This window comes from Tasmannia lanceolata, unplaced genomic scaffold (assembly GCF_043159265.1).
Source record: "Tasmannia lanceolata isolate RefF3 unplaced genomic scaffold, GAP_Taslan_0.1 ptg000006l, whole genome shotgun sequence".
Taxonomy (NCBI): Eukaryota; Viridiplantae; Streptophyta; class Magnoliopsida; order Canellales; family Winteraceae; genus Tasmannia; species Tasmannia lanceolata.
In genome coordinates, this window is record NW_027518683.1 from 30,402,628 (window position 1) to 30,421,516 (window position 18,889).

General features: G+C 40.0%; 1 protein-coding gene across 3 annotated transcripts; it reads right to left on the reverse strand.

Moving 5' to 3' along the window:
• Nucleotides 1–345: 345 nt before the first annotated feature.
• Nucleotides 346–5,670, reverse strand: LOC143880227 (uncharacterized). Of its 3 annotated transcripts, none has more exons than XM_077383053.1 (2): nt 5,451–5,670; nt 346–2,145 (listed from the first exon to the last, which is right to left on the reverse strand). In XM_077383053.1, the coding sequence occupies exon 2, from the start codon at nt 2,015–2,017 to the stop codon at nt 659–661; it is 1,359 nt and encodes a 452-aa protein (XP_077239168.1). In that variant the 5' UTR covers nt 2,018–2,145; nt 5,451–5,670; the 3' UTR covers nt 346–658. The 3 variants fall into 3 exon arrangements, with proteins under 3 accessions (XP_077239168.1, XP_077239166.1, XP_077239167.1); XM_077383051.1 differs by having other exon boundaries at nt 346–2,150; XM_077383052.1 differs by having other exon boundaries at nt 346–2,150; nt 4,886–5,670.
• Between the last annotated feature and the right edge of the window lie 13,219 nt (nt 5,671–18,889).

Consider the following 18,889-nt stretch of genomic DNA (forward strand, 5'->3'; position numbering starts at 1 on the left):
AGCATATGATATTCACTTCATTCTTTCTTGAACCTTCTATCTGGGTCTTTCTCTTGACATTAATGGTAACGCTTACGGGACCATCTTTTTATCCTCAAAACGGGTTTACCAATTCTTCACACTCTTCAGAGGGTAATGTATTTTCAATCGGCATTTATTGGATCAAGGTTTCAGTGCCAGTGTTTACCACTTCAATTTCATCTTTGAAAGGCTGAGATTGGCGCTCCTCCTCTTGTTCAAGTAATCGTTGTGACTCAAGTGGAGTTTCGTCAATTTTGTTCTCATTTGAGGAGGGAGTCTTATTTTAAGATCAGAAGCACACTTAAGAAATAGACACAAGTGAACTATTGGAACTGAAACTTTATTTAAAGAAAAAGATACTACATCTGACAACCTATCCTGAACATGTTCAGGATTCACAACTCTAAAAGAAAAACAAAAGATAACTTGCCTAGACTAGGCATTAACCTAGAACTGTAGAACCGGACTCAACAATTGTACTGACCATGATGGCTGACTCAAAATAAAATAGTAAACGACTAAAACTTTAACTGCCGCAACTGTCTAGCTTCGGAGGCTCGGTGAAAGCTGGCTCATAAATGGTACTTTCAACTTTGGATTCGCAACCGGACCTGTGCCCCTTTGAACCTTCAGTTATTTAAGCATTGCGAACGGCTGGCGGCAGTACTGCATGATTCGGTAATAGGTTATTGGTAGCAACGGGACTTGGCTCAAACACAAGGCTTTTATTGTCGAGCAACCTCTGGATTCTGAATTTTAAGGCAATGCAATTATCAGTGAGATGGCCAGAATTTCTATGGTATTCGCAGTGTTGATCTGTTCGCCAATTTGCTGGTAAAGGATTAGGAAGAGCCCTAATGTCGGGCAGGATTATGCGACCTGAAGCTAGACACTCCTTGAGTATCTCAGATGGCGGAAGAGGGAGAGGGGTAAATTCTGTCTGGGCCTGTGGCCGAGGTGCGACAGCAAGTTGGGTATAATCCATCACCATGGGGTTCTGAGGTTTTGAAGGCTGAGGCTTGGAGCGGGAAAGGTTATTAATTTCAGCTGATGGAGGCTTCCTGAATTCTCTGGTATTCGGGTTACTTCGGTTGAACACACCTTGAACCATAGCCTCCTCTATTTGGGTGCCTGCCACGATAAAGTGTTTGAAGTCCGGATAATACTGCAACGACATGTGATACTGGAGCTGGGGGGAAATATTTTTCATGATTATTTGGACCTGCTCTTCCTCAGAAGGGCGCTCCATCATCTGCGCTGCTGTTCTCCTCCATCTTTTCACAAAAATTAGGAAGGACTCCCTCGAGTCTTGCTTGGTCCTTTCCAAATCCTTTCTAGTGATTTCTGTACCATCATCATATTTGAACTGCCTGATGAATTGCTCGCCGATATCCTTCCATGTCTTGTAACGAGTCTTGTCCAAGACCATGAACCACCTCCTGGCAACCTTGGTCAGGGAAACCGGGAACAATTGAGCCATTTGCTCAGAAGATAAGCCTTGAGGCTGACACATGATGGTGAACATTTGCAAATGTGTGATTGGACAACCCACACCATCATATTTATCAAAGTCCGGCATTTGAAAATTGGCTGGGAGACGGATTTCTGGGAACAGTGTGAGATCACTCGGATTGAAACCACCTTGGTCTTGAAACTGAATGTCCTGAACCTTCCTGGTAAGACTTTCTAATTTCTCCATAACTACTTTATCAACCATGGACTGAGAAGGCCTGCTGCGATTTTCGCTGTACTGCTCTTTTTCAAAATCTTCTTCAGTTTTGTCAGGGATAGGAATGAACACTGGCTGGGCAGGTGCGGCTGAAGTAACTGTATGGTGCATGGACCCTTTATCTTTGGACAACGATGGCCCCAACTTTTCAGAAAGCTGGGCCTTGATAACTCGGTTCTCTTCTTTGAGTTCTTGAAGCTGCTGGAGAATCAAGGTAAGAGTATCGATAATGGCAGCGGGTGGAAGACCATCTTGGTTGTCTGCCATTGGCGAAGATGAGGTTGAGAAAGAAGGAGATGCTGGGATTCTCAGGGAAGGTGGCGGAGAGACAGATTTTCTCTTTAACCGTGAAGAAATCCGAACCCAAGGAGTAGCAGGGTTAGCTATGGTGTTTACTGCTCTGTCATGGAAATAATGAACACGAGGTATATGAGCTTGACATTCATGGAGTGTTTCTTCTCAATGACTGAAAAATATTACACATTTAAGCAAGTAATTGGGATAATAGAATGAATCCTAAAGGACCAAGACATGACAATGATGACAGATTCGCATAGGGGAATGCCCTTAGTTCAAGGATTATGAGAGTAAACTCTGAAGGATTTAGCAGAAATATTCTTGAAAAAGGTAGCCCCTAGAGGAGGAAGAGATCAAGGGTACAGGCAAGATTGGATCATCAAGATTGCACGATCAAATGATTGAGACACAATTTCCGCCAATGAAGACACAATCGAATCCCACAAAAGACGAATGATAGACACATGATCAAAAGATGAGATTGCATAGGATTACTTTCAACGGATAGATCATGAATGACTAATCCTATGAGATCTTTGGAAATGATGGGATTTATATCCTAACCCCAAAGGGAAAGTTTTTATTCTTCACACATTTTATCAGTGTTACCTGAAGGCATCAACCCTAATCCTAATCTAGCGGAGTGGAGATAGGATCTCAACTCATGACTTTGTTTGTGTACCTAGGACCGATCGTAGCCATTGGAAGATGGACTACGGTCTAATCTAGACACAAATGGGTAGGATATCCTAAACTAGGCTCACACATGTGATGCACATGTGTTCGTATACTACATGCATGTGTGGGTTAATCTAGGGGTAAGGCCAAGAGTTCCCTTAGCGCGAATCCATGTTCGATATACTGTACCAGTGTCCGGCGTATCAGTACGTGAACAATAGATCCGTTTACGCACCATAAAGGTACTAGGCTAAGGGTGGAATGCTTCTCTAGCACAGAGGCACCAGGTGATGAAATCCCAGTCAACCATGCTAGATAAAACTCCGGGTTCCTAAAATAGGACGTGTGTGAATGTGAGATGCAAGGGTTTAGATGCAAGTGATGTAAGTGTGTGCAATAAGTTCGCGCAATCTATGATGCCTTCAGGTTTTGTTAAATTAAGTTCGAGTAAAATGTGATGAGAGAAAATAAAACAAGACAAACTAATCTAACAAGTATAGAGTTTTTATGAGCCAGTTAAATTAAATTCAAATGAATTATCTTTTGAAATTTTAATGAAGTTAGGTGCTCCCCAGCAGAGTCGCCAGACTGTGGTACCCGAATCCCGCGAGAGGGGTGGGGCGCGAGCCGCCGCGCTCTCTCTCTTGGTCTCCTGTATCCACGCGATTGGCGTGTGCATTTAATTATTGATTTGAATTCGTCTTTCATGTGAACTTGGGATCACTAAGGCAATCCGAATTCCACACGAAAGAGACTGACAGAGTCGCCACCTAGATGTGGGATCTAGGACCCGAAATTAACCAGAAATCTAGACTCGCTACCTGGTTACGAGAATGGAAGGTATGGGGAGTTATCCGCCACATGCACCATTCCTGCCCGATAATCGGTCTTCGATTCCAAAAGCTAACTCTTTTAAATTTATTTTAAATGGCTCATTCAACTCTATGTTAATGTGCGAACTAAGTGACATGCATCCTATGATCTAATTTCAATGTGAATCCTAGATGTGTATCTTGATTTATTAATTTGTCTGGATTCATTCTAAGTGAAAGTTCTCCTAGAATTCTAATTTCATGGAAAGCCCTAAATGATTTGATTAAGCATTTACAAGAAAATTAATATCCAAAACACCACAATTTGTTGTGGTGCCGACTCGCGGGTGGTATGCCGTCAGACATCCAAGCTGCCTACGTACCCAAGCCTCACTGGGATCAGAGTCGACGTAGTTCGGTGCACCTAAGCTAAGTTACATATGCCTAACTCAACTAAGACACCGACCTAGACGGGATTGACTGTTTCAACAGTTTTAGGAGAAGTTATTTAATTCAAGTTGAGGATTTTATTATCTTAGGATTTCATCTAAGATGCTATATGATTCTCATCTAAATGCAAATGGTCCCTTAGACTAATGCAGGTTTGCCTTACATCCTAGTTTACTAGGCTTGTCCTAGGGAAAGATTGGGTGACTAGTGTAACTAGACCTATGGCACGGTTGCTATACATAGCAAGCGTCCGTGATGAGGCTGGACTCCTAACTCTAGGACTCTCTAAAACTTAGGACACGACACGACACCGGTGTTCCTAAATTGGGCTCTAAGGGTCCTTACGACGGAAACCGTGATCCAACGGTTCCGAAAGACACAAGACAAATCGATTTAAATTCTCGAGGTTAGTGAAAAAAAAGATGGAAGAGATGATGAAATAGTGTGAGGGAATGAGAAAGATAGAGAAAGGTGTGACTGAACTTGGGAGTGCCAAATTGCCTACGTACCCCGCGATGGGGATCAAGCCACACGTAGTTCCGCTGGCGAGGTTGCTTGGATTTTGGAAGACAGAATTGGTATTTGTATCTGGAATCGGGTTTGCATTTGAGCATTGGACTTGAGATTCAGAAACATTGATCTAGCAATGGGATTTTGGAATTGGGAATTTGCATCAAAGAATTGAGCATATAGGAATCATCAAGGGTTTGAATTTTCGGAATTCAAAGTGGGCGGGCTTATGAGATTCGGCCAAATGGATTCAGACATGCGACTCGGATTGTGTTGGGATATTACTTGGTTGGATTGGGTTAATGGTTAGGGTCAAGTGAGTCGGGTCTAAGTTAGGAGCAAACCCGAGACTAGCCATGGTCTAACTAGGAGGAAGCAGGGTACAAACCAGGGTGCGGACCAGGGTGCACCAGGGTGCGAACCAGCAGGGAACCAGGGTGCGAACCAGCAGGGGAACCAGGGTGCAACCAGCAGGGAACCTGGGTGCAACCAGCAGCGAACCTGGGTGCGAACCAGCAGGGAACCAGGGTGCGAACCAGCAGGGGAACCAGGGTGCAACCAGGAGGGAACCTGGGTGCAACCAGCAGCGAACCTGGGTGCAACCAGGGTCTAACCAGAGTGCGAACCAGCAGGGAACCAGGGTGCGAACCAATATCGAACCAGGGTGCGAACCAGTAGGGAACCAGGGTGCAACCAGCAGGGAACCAGGGTGCAACCAGTAGGGAACCAGGGTGCAACCAGCAGGGGAACCAGGGTGCGAATCAGTAGGGAACCAGGGTGCAACCAGCATCGAACCTGGGTGCAACCAGCAGCGAACCTGGGTGCAACCAGGGTCTAACCAGAGGCTAACCAGGGGGAAAACGGACCCTACATGCTTCCTAACATGGTTTTTCTTTTAAAGTAAAAGATATGCATGAAAACAGACCCTACATAGAATTGAAATAAATGCCTACCTCTTTGGAAACCCACTTTGTGTTTGATTTTTTCTTTGATGTTAATTCCTTGAAGATGATTCCTTGCTTGATAATGACTGCTTTTGATATATATCACCCAACGTATAAAATCACCCGATCCGGCAAGGATGGCCGAACCCTTGAAGAGATGAGGGAGAGGGATGAATTTTCTAAGAGAGGGGTTCTTTTTTTTCTTCTCTTGGATGGTGGGATGAGAGGGTATTTATAGGAGAATGGGATAGGAGGTTAGGTGAGGTTAGGTGGTTTTGGATGGTTAGGATGAGAGGATGAGGTTAGGTAAGGTTAGGTGGGGTTAGGTAAGGTTAGGTGAGGTTAGGTGAGGTTAGGTGAGGTTTGGATGGTTAGGATGAGAGGAGAGGTTATGTGAGGTTAGGTGAGGTTTGGATGGTTAGGATGAGAGGAGAGGTTAGGTGGTTTTGGATGGTTAGACCCAGGTCAAGATCTGCCATTGATCTAACGATTTACGGAAATCGGGTCTCGGAATGGAATCAGGGTCCGGGCTATGAAGTGACCCTAGCTTATTTTGTCCTGATTGATGATTCGTAAAGTCAGATCAAGATATTAATGACCTAAAACATATAAATCAATGATAGAGGGGGTTCTCACATGGATTTAACACACTAATTTCTTTGTTGATTAAAACAAAACAAAATGGGGAGTCTACAGAGACTACAAGATGAAAATACTAAACATGTTTGTAAATGCTCTTGTAGTTCATCTTTATATTCTTTTAGTCCATCTACTTGCTCTTCAATTTCATGTAATTATTATGGTAGGATTGGACATTACAAATCTAAATGCAAATTTAGACTTGTAAATAGTTCTAAGTTTGTGTGGGTTAGAAAAGGCTCATTACATCATACAAACTTAGTTGGGCCCAAGATGGTTTGGGTTCCAAAACCCCCTACTTGAGGCATTTTCTATGCTTAGTAGATTTAGGGGTAGTGCTTAAATTGTAATATCATTTGAACATTAAGATATGAGATACATGTGCACATTCTTGATTATTTTCTTGTATCCATATTGTCCTTAAAAGTTATATCTTGTGTGAGCATGCTAGATGCTATATTTCTAAGATAGATTGATTCTCTTTGCATTTAGTTGTTTGTTTCTCGATTGTTATATCTATTGAAAAAGGTTCCCTAGATGTCCCATGTTGGCATCTAGTTTATATTTGTGATAAAAGATAAATCATCTAAAATACATTCTAGACATGATATCATATGTCTAGATGAGTGTGGTTAAAGATCACATCATTTTTAAAATCAATTATAGATACACATATATGCGACTTGCTTTATCTATATATATCTATATTTATGCATTCATTCCATTAATAACATGATATATGATGTTTATATCTATAAACCCATGTTATGGTGCACAATAGAATATACTCTCATATAATAGTATGATCGTGTGATTTGGTCTAATTATTTTGGTATCTCAATTAAAATCCTGTCATGCACTTAGAACCTAAATTGACCTATATGAATAGCTTTGATTATTTCAAGCTAAGTTCCTAAATATTGCCTTGCTATTGCTGGACTTTTCTATGTTAGAGTAGTGGATTATGTCATTCTAGCAAACATAAAAGAAATTGAATATAAATTGAAAGTAGAAGAAATAATAGAAATTCAAGATAAATACATAAATAGTACGTCTAAGCAAAACTATTATAAATCAATCCTTAGACTTCCTTAAATAAACAAGATTGATCAAAACACAGAACTTAGTGAATTTCTAAAATTATTGTTAATATCATAAGAAATTCATAAGTAGATTCATTAGCCCAAGGTGATTTTCATGACACTCTTGAAAATTCTTGGCCTTTGATATAAATCCCTTTGAACTTGAAATCTTAGAATATTTAAGGGAAATAGAAATTTGGTTCAATGTGAGAGATCCATAAGAGCTATATGAACCCATCATTGAACTAATCATGTCTAAAAGCTTTAATGTGATCATTCATTTATGACATGTTACTTACTTGTTTTCATATAAGTATAGAAAGAACATAAATCAAACAAACAAGTAAAATTTAATTAAAAGTGTGAAGTGCTAATAAACTTTAATTATCTTAAAACCCTTCACTCCAAATATTTGTGCCTTAGAAAAATAAAAATTTAGTTAAAATCTCATAAGTGTGCACATTAGAACACATTATCATTATTGGAGTGTATTTGATACTTGGTCATCTATTTCATCCATATATGACATTGATAAGTTCACTAAGTGATTAGAACTTGAAACATTCAAGATTTGTGAACTTGAAACTTAAGTGGAATTATTAAAAGAGATGTTTATCAAAATCTACTTAGTTAGAGGCATGCCATCTAAAGTAAAGACATAAACACTTTATGCTTATATATGTGATCTATGTATAACATAGTGAAAGATTCCCAAGCTAGATCACTATAAGTTTGAGTTATTTGAAAACATGTTCATCATATAGTCAAACTTGTATCTCATGAAGTTCATTGATTGTGAACATCACTAAAATCATGAGATTATACCTAAAAGCAATAGGTATGCTAAAAATGAGAAATGGGCTTTGAAAGAGAAAGCTGGTATGAAATGGGTTATGTTAATAAAATGCTAATCCATTAAAACACATTAGAAAAACTTGTAAGGAATAGGTGAAATTGAACCCAAACCTTAGAAATTTCATATAATTAGATATTCCTTCTACTTAGATGAAGACTAGTGTGCCTTTATAGGAAATTTTTTAGAACTAGTTGTCTTCATAATAGGATAGAGTTGCTTGTCCTAGGATAGATTTCCAAATCTTTGTCATCTTTAGCTATCCTTGGTGTGCTTATATTTGCTTATTTATAGCACTCTATATATGTATTTCCCCTTGTGTGGTATTAGCTGCATGGTAAAGATGGAAAACTTTAAAGTTAAAAGCTACTCAATTGGTGCTTTTAGCCTTCTTACTTGTTAAGAAGGTGACTGTACCCTCACCTTTAATTAAAACATATAATCTCTTTGGCTTCCAGCCAACATCATGACCATAATAAGCCATATGTGCTTTGAAGTATTATTTGTATATATATATATATATACCATATATGTACATAATTAGGGGGAGTATGGTATGCTAAGTTGTCATCTCATTTGGTATCACTTGATTACCCCTAGCAATCATGCATTTGTAGCCCAAGGGTTGTTTTTCAATCATTCACTTCTAAATCCCTTGGTGACTCTATTCAGACAACCCTTTTGAGTCATACCTTGTATGAATCTTTAACAAAGGGGGCGCAATATATGTACATATCTGTCATTCTCTATCTTATCATATGGTGCTTGATATGTATACTCCATTACATATGATAAGTGCACTCATTTGGAGTCTCATTGCTCCATTTGTGTTGTAATTGGGTCTTGTTTCATGCTTTCATTCTGAGATCATTTCTCCTCATGACAAGTACCCTTAACCTGAGCCTCAATGTCATATCATCTTAACCTTTAAACTTATCTTGGATGAACTCATATGTAATCGTCATTTCCAATGATAAGTATCTTGTTCTAGAGTTCAGTTTTGAAAACTCTCTAGAACTCCCATTCATAGGATCGTGTTTGAGTTGTTAATCCCATTGCCTATGAATTCACTCTCTTATCATGTGCTTTATAAGTCATTTGCACTCACTTACCATGATAAGATCCATTGGCTATGCACTCACAGTCATATCTGTAGCCATTCTGCATTGTCATGCCTTGCCTTATAGGTTTTATCAAAGGCCAATAAAAAATACTTAGGGGGAGAGCCTAATTGTCACATTCTCATCTTTATATGGACCATAGTGATGTGCTCACAATGTCCATTGCCCCATTAGTTGTGCTTTACATTTAAATCTTTTAGATCAAAATAAATAAATAAAATCTGCTTATCATGCACTTTGTTTGAATTTCCTTATTGAATCTCCATGATAAGCATTAGATGAGCTTGAAATGTAATATCATTATTAGTTTCATGGGTCATAGGAGTGCTTTGTAGTATCTTAACATTCATTTCATCTATTCCCATCCTCAAACATAGAAGTGTCTCACACTGTCATCACATATCTATGTTTGAATGTTCTTTTCATGAATATTTTATTTTAAACATCTCATAATCATGATAAGTAGATAGGGGGAGTAATCATGGCACTATGATTTGAACTTTCACTGTTAAATCCTTTCTTTTTGCTGTTGCCAAAAGGGGGAGAATTTTAGAAATTGATTAGGCAGTCCATAGTCTATATGCATTGTTTGCTTTCTCTTGTCATATTATATTTGTGCATATAGTGAGGGAGAGCTATGCTCTATTGTTATATCAATTGATGCTTACTTGTCTATCTTTTTGATATCTCATACCTCCCTAATCAATTTGGTTTGCCATTATAAAAAAGGGGGAGAATGTAAGCCCAAGAGTTCCCAAGGGCATACATTCACCTTTTCCTTGTTGTTTGATGCTAGCAAACCTAAATTGATTAGTCTTTATGGAATAATGTGTTGTCTTTGAGTGTTGTGTCTTAGACAGGAACTTGACATGTCATATCGCCATTACACATCTCAGTACAACACTTGGCTTGAGGATCAACATGCACAATGGACCATAGATCTTGCACAGACATTGGAGACATCATCCGTGGAAAATGTTCAAGGCAAAGAGCTCAAGTCAAAGATCCCACAAGTTGCCTAGCAAAGTGCCAGTAGACGGGTTTCTACTTGTAAAACGGCTAAGGAAATATGGACAATCCTTGAAATCACTCATGAGGAGACTTCGCAAGTCAAGAAGTCTAAAGTTAGTCTTCTTGTTGGTGATCTTGAAGCATTTAAAGTGTATGAAAATGAATCAATTTTCAAAATGTATTCTCGTTTAACTAATATTGTTAATGAGCTTGAAGGTTTAAGTAAAACTTATACAAATTTGGAAATGGTGACGAGGATTCTCAGGTGTCTTTTATTTAGTTGGGACTCCAAGGTCACGACGATGGCAGAATCTAAGGATCTTGATAATGTGAAGTTAGATGAGTTAGTTGGATCCCTCATTACACACGAAATGAAGATTAAGAGAAGGGAGAACCAACAAGCCGAAGCATCAAGGGTCAAGGGGAAAAGATAAAGGAAAATCCATTGCCTTTGCCGCCAAATCATCATCTTCTTCATCGAGTTCCGATAGTGATGAATTGGAAGCTTTCAAGAAGTTTAATAAAATGTGGAAGAATAAGGAAAGAAAAGATAAAAAGAAAAAGGAAGAAAAGAAAAGAAGATGAAAGAAAAGAAGAAAGAAGAAAAGGATCAACCCCGGTGCTTTGAGTGTAAAAAAATTAGGACACATAAGACTGGACTGCCCTCTCCTCAAAATGAAGAAAACGAAGAAGAAGTTTGGGAGGAAAAAGAAGGTGTACATGGCTACATACGATGGGCTAAGTTGTAGTAGTAGGAGTTCTTACAAGAACTCAAGTGAAGAGAAGTCCAACTTTTGTGTCACCACCGGTCTCCCCTCAACTACCATGTGCTTAATGGCATACACCGATGACAATGAGGTAAGCTCACATCACTCTTCAAGTTCCAATTCTAGTGATAATGATATGTCATATGATGAGGTTTGTAACACATTAGATTTACAAATGAGTAGAAATAAGGTTTTAAAGAAAAAATCTTTCTCATATTGAAAAAGAACTTGAAACATTAAAATTATAATTTTCTTCTAAATTTCAAGCTCAAGCCCAATTGGAAAAGGATTTAAGGCTTGAAAATGAGACCCTTAAGGGTCACTTAAGTGAACTTGAATACTAAGCTTTGAGATTTCAGAACATGGCAAGTTTATCCATGTTGTTTGAAGATGAAAAATTTGAACTTTTAAAACAATTGAGTCATCTTCAAAATGAAAATGAGAGGCTTAGGGTATATCTATACGGATTTATGAATGAAAATAAGATTGTAGACATTATCCCATGGGGGGTGGCAACCCAAGAGGGGGTGAATTGGGTTTCAAAAACTTTTTCCAAAATAGTACGGAATTAAAAACAAATGGAAATACTAACTCTTAAGTACAAAACAAAATAAAAATCAAATGCACACACAAAAGAGATAGAGAGAGATATAGAAAGCGTGGACCAGATTTATAGTGGTTCGGTCCAATCCAAGGACTTACTCCACTCCACCAAGAAATCTTCTTGATGCCTTCAGTAACAATCCCCTTAACGGTGAGGATTAAACCAATTACAATCTGAATAAAAAGGCTCTGCGTCTCCTTGCCTCTGTGGAGGTTGCTCTGCGACTCCATGCACACTCGCCATGTTACAATGATCTTTGAAGAAAGAAAAACTAAAATCCCTTCAAGCGGGTTACAAAAGATGAATAAAAGATGTACAAAGATAAGCCTAGTTCCACTTCTTTGCTTAGACATGGGAGAGGCACTAAAACAAGTTTGATTCACTCTTTACGATGTTCAAGATGTGTTTAAGAGCATCTTGCATCGTTTAGAATGAAAGGGAAACTCAAATATATATAGTGGAAAATCAAAACTAGCCGTTTCAAGGGCAAAACCGTAATTATGTGCAACTTTAGAACTAGCCGTTGCGCCCCAACGGCTATTTCCAATGCACTAGGGGCAGTCGACCGTGGTGGGTCGGTAGCCCGTGGGGCAGTAACCCGCCGTGGGCGGTAGCCCGCCGTAGGACTGCTAGAATTTTATGAAAAAGGCAAATTTTGTAAAATTCATATCTCCCTCGTTTCTTTTGACGTTCTTATACTCGATTTGAACGGAAACGATGAGATCTTTTTGTTAAAAATATTTTTTTCTATTAAAAATATTTTTAAAAATATTTGAAAATGTTTAGGACCAATTATTATCAAATTAAGGTCTATGGTCACTAAGTGAACTACTAAGCAAGTGCAAATGATGTCTATCTTTTGGGTGTGTTCTCTAAGGCTTGTCCTAAGATATTTATCATGTTTAAAGACCCTAATAGAGTATGTTTAAACCTTGTTAAGTGCCTTTAACATCTCTCAAACAAAGATGAAAAATACAATCTAAAATGACTTGAAAAATACTTCAATCTTCTCTTGAACTTCAATGCTTCAAGTCACCTCCACTTCTTGGATCTCAAAATTCTTTAGCACTCCAAATGCGCTCCAATTAAGATTCTAGGCATTCGTCCAAGTATCCTTGATTTGCAAACTGCAAAGAGATCTACAACTAAAGACAGGAAACATATTAGTGATCAAAATAACTTGTGTTTGGATTCATCAAAACAAGATGGAAATGCCAAGGTGTGAACCATTGGGCTTACAATCTTTTTCTATTTTTATGATAACAACCACAAGGAATTTTCCAATAAAAGCATACATATTTCTCTCCCCCTTTGGCATCAACACAAAGTTGGGGCAAGAGACAATTAAATGAAATAAAACTTTCAATTATTAAGCTTCCCCTAAATCAAGGAAATTATGCAAACTACAACTCCCCCTTTCTAATCACCAAATTCAATTAAGGAGGATTGAGTTAAAAATGTGGATTTAAATGAACAAAACAAGTTTTAAATATCCCCCTTCAGAAATACAAACTCCCCCTATTAAAAATACCAATTTTAACATTGGAGTGGAGAAGAAAACACTAGAAATACCAAGGTAGATGAATGCAAACATAGCTTAGAACCTTTGGCTTCAAAAACACCAAGATATTCTAAGTTTAGTACAATCCCCGAAACTAAGCCAATTTCAAAATGAAATCAAGTTGGGGTTTTGGGAATCCAAGCTTTCTTGGTCCCGTAGCTATCCCTACTTAACTTAGATATACGTTGAAATTGATAATGCCCATGAAGGCCACAATAATGTCATCTAACTAAGGGGTTAGTAAGACTAGTTTTATCATGGCAAACATGTTCAGGCCTAGAACTAGCCTTCTTAAGGATCTTGGTGAAGAACATTGACAGAGCTTCCGGTATTCACGAGAATTCGGCTTACGTTGAAGTTGGCGATGGTGAGCCGAACGACCACGACATCATTGTGTTGTCGATCTATCTTTTCATAGTCTGCCTTGGTAAAAGTGATGGGCACACTTTTTCTGGGGTCCGACCTTGGCTTCTTCGAGGGTGTTTCCACAGAGTTGATCTGGCCTGTGTAGCGGGCATATCCCTCCATGGTCGGTCCTCCAGATGTGGGACCGCCATAAATGGTGTCAATGTTTCCAGTTATCCTTGGTGGCTCTTCCTGATCTGGTGCTCTTTGGCGACTGCTTTCTGCTTGATGACCGGGTGAGCGTCGACGTTCATCTACTGGTCGGTGAACTTCTGATCTGGGTCGCTGCTGATTTCTCGGAGGGTTCTGAAGGTAACGGTCGATCTGACCAAGTCCAGTGAGCCTTTCAATTTCATTCTTAAGGTGGTAACAATTATCGGTGGTATGTCCACGATCTTAGTGGAAATGACAGTATTTACTAGAATTTTTCTCTTTTCCTGTGTTTCTCATTCTTTCGGGCCAGTGTATGGGCTCTCTATTACGGATTTCGTAAAGGATATTTGACACAGTGGTGTTCAACGGAGTATGGTTAACCCTTTCAAACTGGGGATTTGGGGCACGATGACTCTGTCGATCGTTGTGTCGTGCCTGCTTGTGATTTGGTCCCGCCCTAGAATCATCTTTCCTCTTTTCACTTCCTCTGGTGTTCTCTAGTTCTGTCCATTGCAAATGATTCCTCATTATTGATATATCGATCTGTGGTGGCTATGACTTCTTGGAGGTATCAAGGAGGGTTAACATTCAAGGCTACTTTCATGTCCCAGTCCCAAATGGCGTGGCGAAGTACGGCGTGTACCATATCGAAGTTCGGTTCAATGATCTGGTGAAGTTCTGCTCGGAACTGACCGATGAACTTTCGGAGTGTTTTGTCCTTTCCCTGTTGTAAAGTCAAGAGAGTGTCGGCTAGTTTCCTTCGGGGCCGACTATTTACAAAATAGGCGACAAACTCTTTTCCTAGGTTGTGGAACGACTCGATGGAGTTGGGCCTCAATCGGCTGTACCAGTTGCTCGCATCTTTCTTTAAGTAGGCGAAGAAGGCCTTGCACACGGCATCAGAAGCGTTACTAATTACCATCGCACCGTGGTAGGTTCGGAGGAACTCTAGAGGGTCGGATGACCCATCGTAGAGGTCCAGTCGAGGCATATCGGAATTTGTTACAACTGCAACATTAGCGATTCTTGGGACAAATGTGGAGGCAATTTCGCTATCCCATTCTGCCAGGAGATCCGGATCACAGGGTGCCTTTATTTGTTGTTGGAGTTCTCTTATTTGGCGTTGGAGATCAGCCATGATGGTAGGATTTTCCTCCGCCCGATCATTTCTGGTCGAGCTTCTTCTAGGCGGAGGTATTTGATCATCAATCTGATGAGTCAAATTTGCTAACGATGGTTCCGCCATTGGGTCATTACGTCTTCGACAACAATCAACACGACGATGGTCGGGTGGCGGACGAGTGATTGACGCGGATCCTTGCTGATGTTGGTGGGGTCTCCGACTCCTAGGATTTTGTCCTCGCGTAGACTCCTGTTCTTCAAAAATCTCAACGGGGGAGAGGGGGGGATTTCTCAGCGGGTGGAATCACCAGCGGAGGTGGTGCCGGTGGTTATGGAGGGAGTCTTTGGATTACTTGTTGAAGAGCGCACGCCACATCCCCAAGTTGCTACCCGAACTGGTTGAGGGCTGTAAGCTATGCAAATTTGAAATTGGTGACAAGGCTTCTCCGGTGTCTTCCATTTAATTGGGACCCCAAGGTCACGGCGATTGAAGAATCTAAGGATCTTGATAATGTGAAGTTAATTGAGTTAGTTGGATCCCTCATTACTCACGAAATGAAGATGAAGAGAAGGAAAAACCAACAAGCCGAAGCATCAAGGCTCAAGGAGAAAGACAAAGGAAAATCCATTGCCCTTACCACCAAGTCATCCTCTTCTTTCTCAAGTTCCGATAAGATGAATTGGAAGCTTTCAAGAAGTTTAATAAAATGTGGAAGAAGAAGAAGGGAAGAAAAGATAAGAAGAAAAAGGAAGAAAAGAAAAGTGAAGAAAAGAAGAAGGAGGACCCAATAAGATGTTTTGAATGTGGCAAACCTGGACATATAAAGCCGGAATGCCCTCTCCTCAAGAACAAAAAGAAGAAGTATGGGAAGAAGAAGTTTAGAGCACACGTAGCAAATTGGGACGGGCTTAGTGACAATAGTAGTTCATCATCAAGTAAGAGCTCCAAGGAAGAAAAAATAAAGTTTTGTATCTCGGCCCATATTGAACCGACCTTATGTCTCATGGCCAACATCGAAAAGAATAAAAATGAGGTATGCTCCTATCCATCTTCTATTTCAAGTTCTAGTGATAATGAAATGTCTTATAATGAAGTTTGTGAAACCTTGGAGTTGCAAATGTCTAAAAATAAAGTTTTAAAGAAAAATCTTTCTCAATTTAAAAAAGAACTTAAAGTTTTAAATCTTTTCTTTTAGATTTCAAGCACAAATCAAAATGAAAAATGACTTAAAGCTTGAAAATGAGACCCTTAAGGGTCGTTTGAGTGAACTTGAGACTCATGTTTTGAGCATTCAAAACATGGCAAGTTCATCCAAGTCATTGAAGATGAAAATTTTCAATTTTTATAACAAGTAAATCATCTTCAAAATGAAAATGAGAGGCTAAGGATGTGTCTATATGGTTTTATGAATGGAGACAAAATTATAGAGATAATCCTCAAAAAGGCTAGTTCAAGACCTCATCACGTCTATCATAATCGAACTAGTCTTGCTAACCCCTTAGTTAGGTGTCATTATTGTGGCCTTCATGGGCATTATCAATTTCAATGTGCATCTAAGCTAAGTAGGGATAGCCGTGGGACTAAGAAAGCTTGAACTCCCAAAGCCCCAGCTTGATTTCATTTTGAAATTGGTTTAGTTTAGTGGCTTATGCTGAATCTTGAATATCCTTCATAGTTTGTGATTTAAAGCCCAAGGTTCAATTGTATTTTTGGTTATATGCTTATCTTGGCATGTTTTTTTTTATTAAAAAAAAAGGGTTTCCCTCTTGTTTTGAGTTTTTGGCTTTGATAGGGGGAGTTGTATGTTTGCTTGTTTTCCATGTTTAGGAGGAGTTTCTATATTGCATATCTTTTCCCTTGTTCTACTCTCTTGCCCCATTTTTGTTGGTGCCATAGGGGAGAGAATTATTATGCTTTTTGGAAAATCTCTTGTGAATTTCATCATAAAAAAGGGGAGAATGTAAGCCCAATGGTTCCCACCTTGGAATTACCTTCTTATTTTGATGATTCTATACACAAGTGATTTTATATCACTAATGTGTGTTTTGGTTGTCTAAGTTGTAGATCTCATTAGTATGCAATCAAGAAAGCTTGGATCAAGGGATTGAAGCTAAATTGGAGTGATTTTAGTGTGCCCCAAAGGTAGGATGATCCAAGAAGCATGGTGGACTTGAAGCCTTGAAGTTCAAGAGAAGATTGAAGTGCTTTCCAAGTCTTTTTAGAATGTATTCTCCTCTCCTTTGTGTTTAGAGATGTCAAAAGCACATAAACATGTTTTAAAACTAACTTGAAAATGTATTTGAAATCATAGGACTTAAGCCCAAAGACCATAGCCCAAAAGCCCCTAATCTTTATATGTTAAAATGGAATTTAACACTGGGCCGGTCGACCAGGGTTCCCCGGGCGACCGCGGCAAGGTAGCTGGAAATCCAGCACTTGTTGAAAAATAGCGGGCCGGTCGACCAGGGCTTCCAGGGCGACCGCGAAGGTGTCTCTGGAAATCCAGAAATACTCCAGCATGGTCTGGCCGGTCGACCTCCATAGGTTCGGTCGACCGCAGAATTGTTTTTGAACTAAAATTTCAAATCAACTGGTAGACCTCGCCGGACAACTGCCATGGGACCGGTCGATCGCGACGGTTTGAAATTTGAAATTAAAAAGGTTTGCTCGAGAGGGGCGGACGACCGGCGTGGCTCGGTCAACCGCGCCGGTTTGGGAAAAGAGCCGTTGGGGACTGCGAGGCTTGACTTTTTCAACCCAGATTATTACAGCTTTACCCCCAAACGGTCATATTTTCAAATGGGCTATATATACACTATCTAAAACTTTCTAAACCATCTTTTTGCATTATCTTGAACATCTACAAGACCAAATCAAAGTATTTTAGTGCCTCTCTCATCTCTAAGCAAGGAAGTGGATTTAGGCTTATATTTGTACATCTTTCTTCCATCATTTGTAACCCATTTTAAGGGATTTTTATTTTCTTTCTTCAAAGATTATCTTTGTATATTTGGCGAGTGCGAAGGGACGCGTAGCCATCCCAAGAGCTTTTGTTGGAGACGTGGAGCCTTCTCCAGTTCGTGGCAAGTCTTGCGAGGTGTAGCCGAACCAAGTTGTAATTGGGTTGATTCCCTGCCATTATGGGAATCCGTAGTGAAATCACCAAGAGGTCTTGGTGGAGTGGAGTAGGTCCTTGAGTGACCGAACCACTATAAATCTCGGGTGCACTCTTTCTATCTTTCTCTATCCCTTTGTGCATTTGTGATTTGTTTTCATTTGTGTGCTTAAAGATTTTTATTTGCCATTGTTTCTAGTTTCCGCATTTTATTTGGCAAAAGTTTTTAAACCCAATTCACCCCCCTCTTGGGTTGCTATCACCCCTAGGATTTCAAGGGCGTTCATAGTGACTGGAGCATCGCCGGAGACAACCATTTCTCCCGTTTTCGTATGTTGTTCTTGGCCTCGTTGACTCACTTGGCTTCTTGTAACCATTCCACCATTAGGTTGAGAGGGAGCTTTCGATTTTGGCATCGACGGGTCCCACGGATTGCGCCAATCTGATGACGCCCTAAATCTGACTGCAATCAGAAGCCTGGGAGAACTTGTAATCTTGCGCTTACAGATAAAGCATCAGCGGGCCCGGATTTATGGCTCCGAACGGCCACTTCGACACTCAAGACAGAAATAGGCAATCACAGACAATGGACGATGAATGGTTAGGAGGGCCAAGACGAATTACCAGACCAGGATAACATAGGAGGAGGAGATTTGGTTTCGAATTGCCGTTGCTTGAGCGTGTAGATCCCTATTTATATGGGTGGCAGTCCACTATCTTGGAGATATTAATCGACCCTTTGATTTAGCCCACGTGGGGCATGCTGGATGGGGGATAAGATCGTGGAGATCTGTTTTCCTGTAATTTCGGGTAGAGATCTTGGGTGATGGTCTTGGAGGGGGGTTTTGAATTCGAATAGAGCGCTATATCTGTAATCCGGGCGGAGATTTCGGGTGATGGCCTCGGCGGGATGTTTGGAATTCAAATAGAATGCCATTCATGCAACGATAGTCAGGATTGGTCGCATAGTGGCGAGATTCCCGCGATTGTGTTTGGATCCCTTTGAGGTTTGCT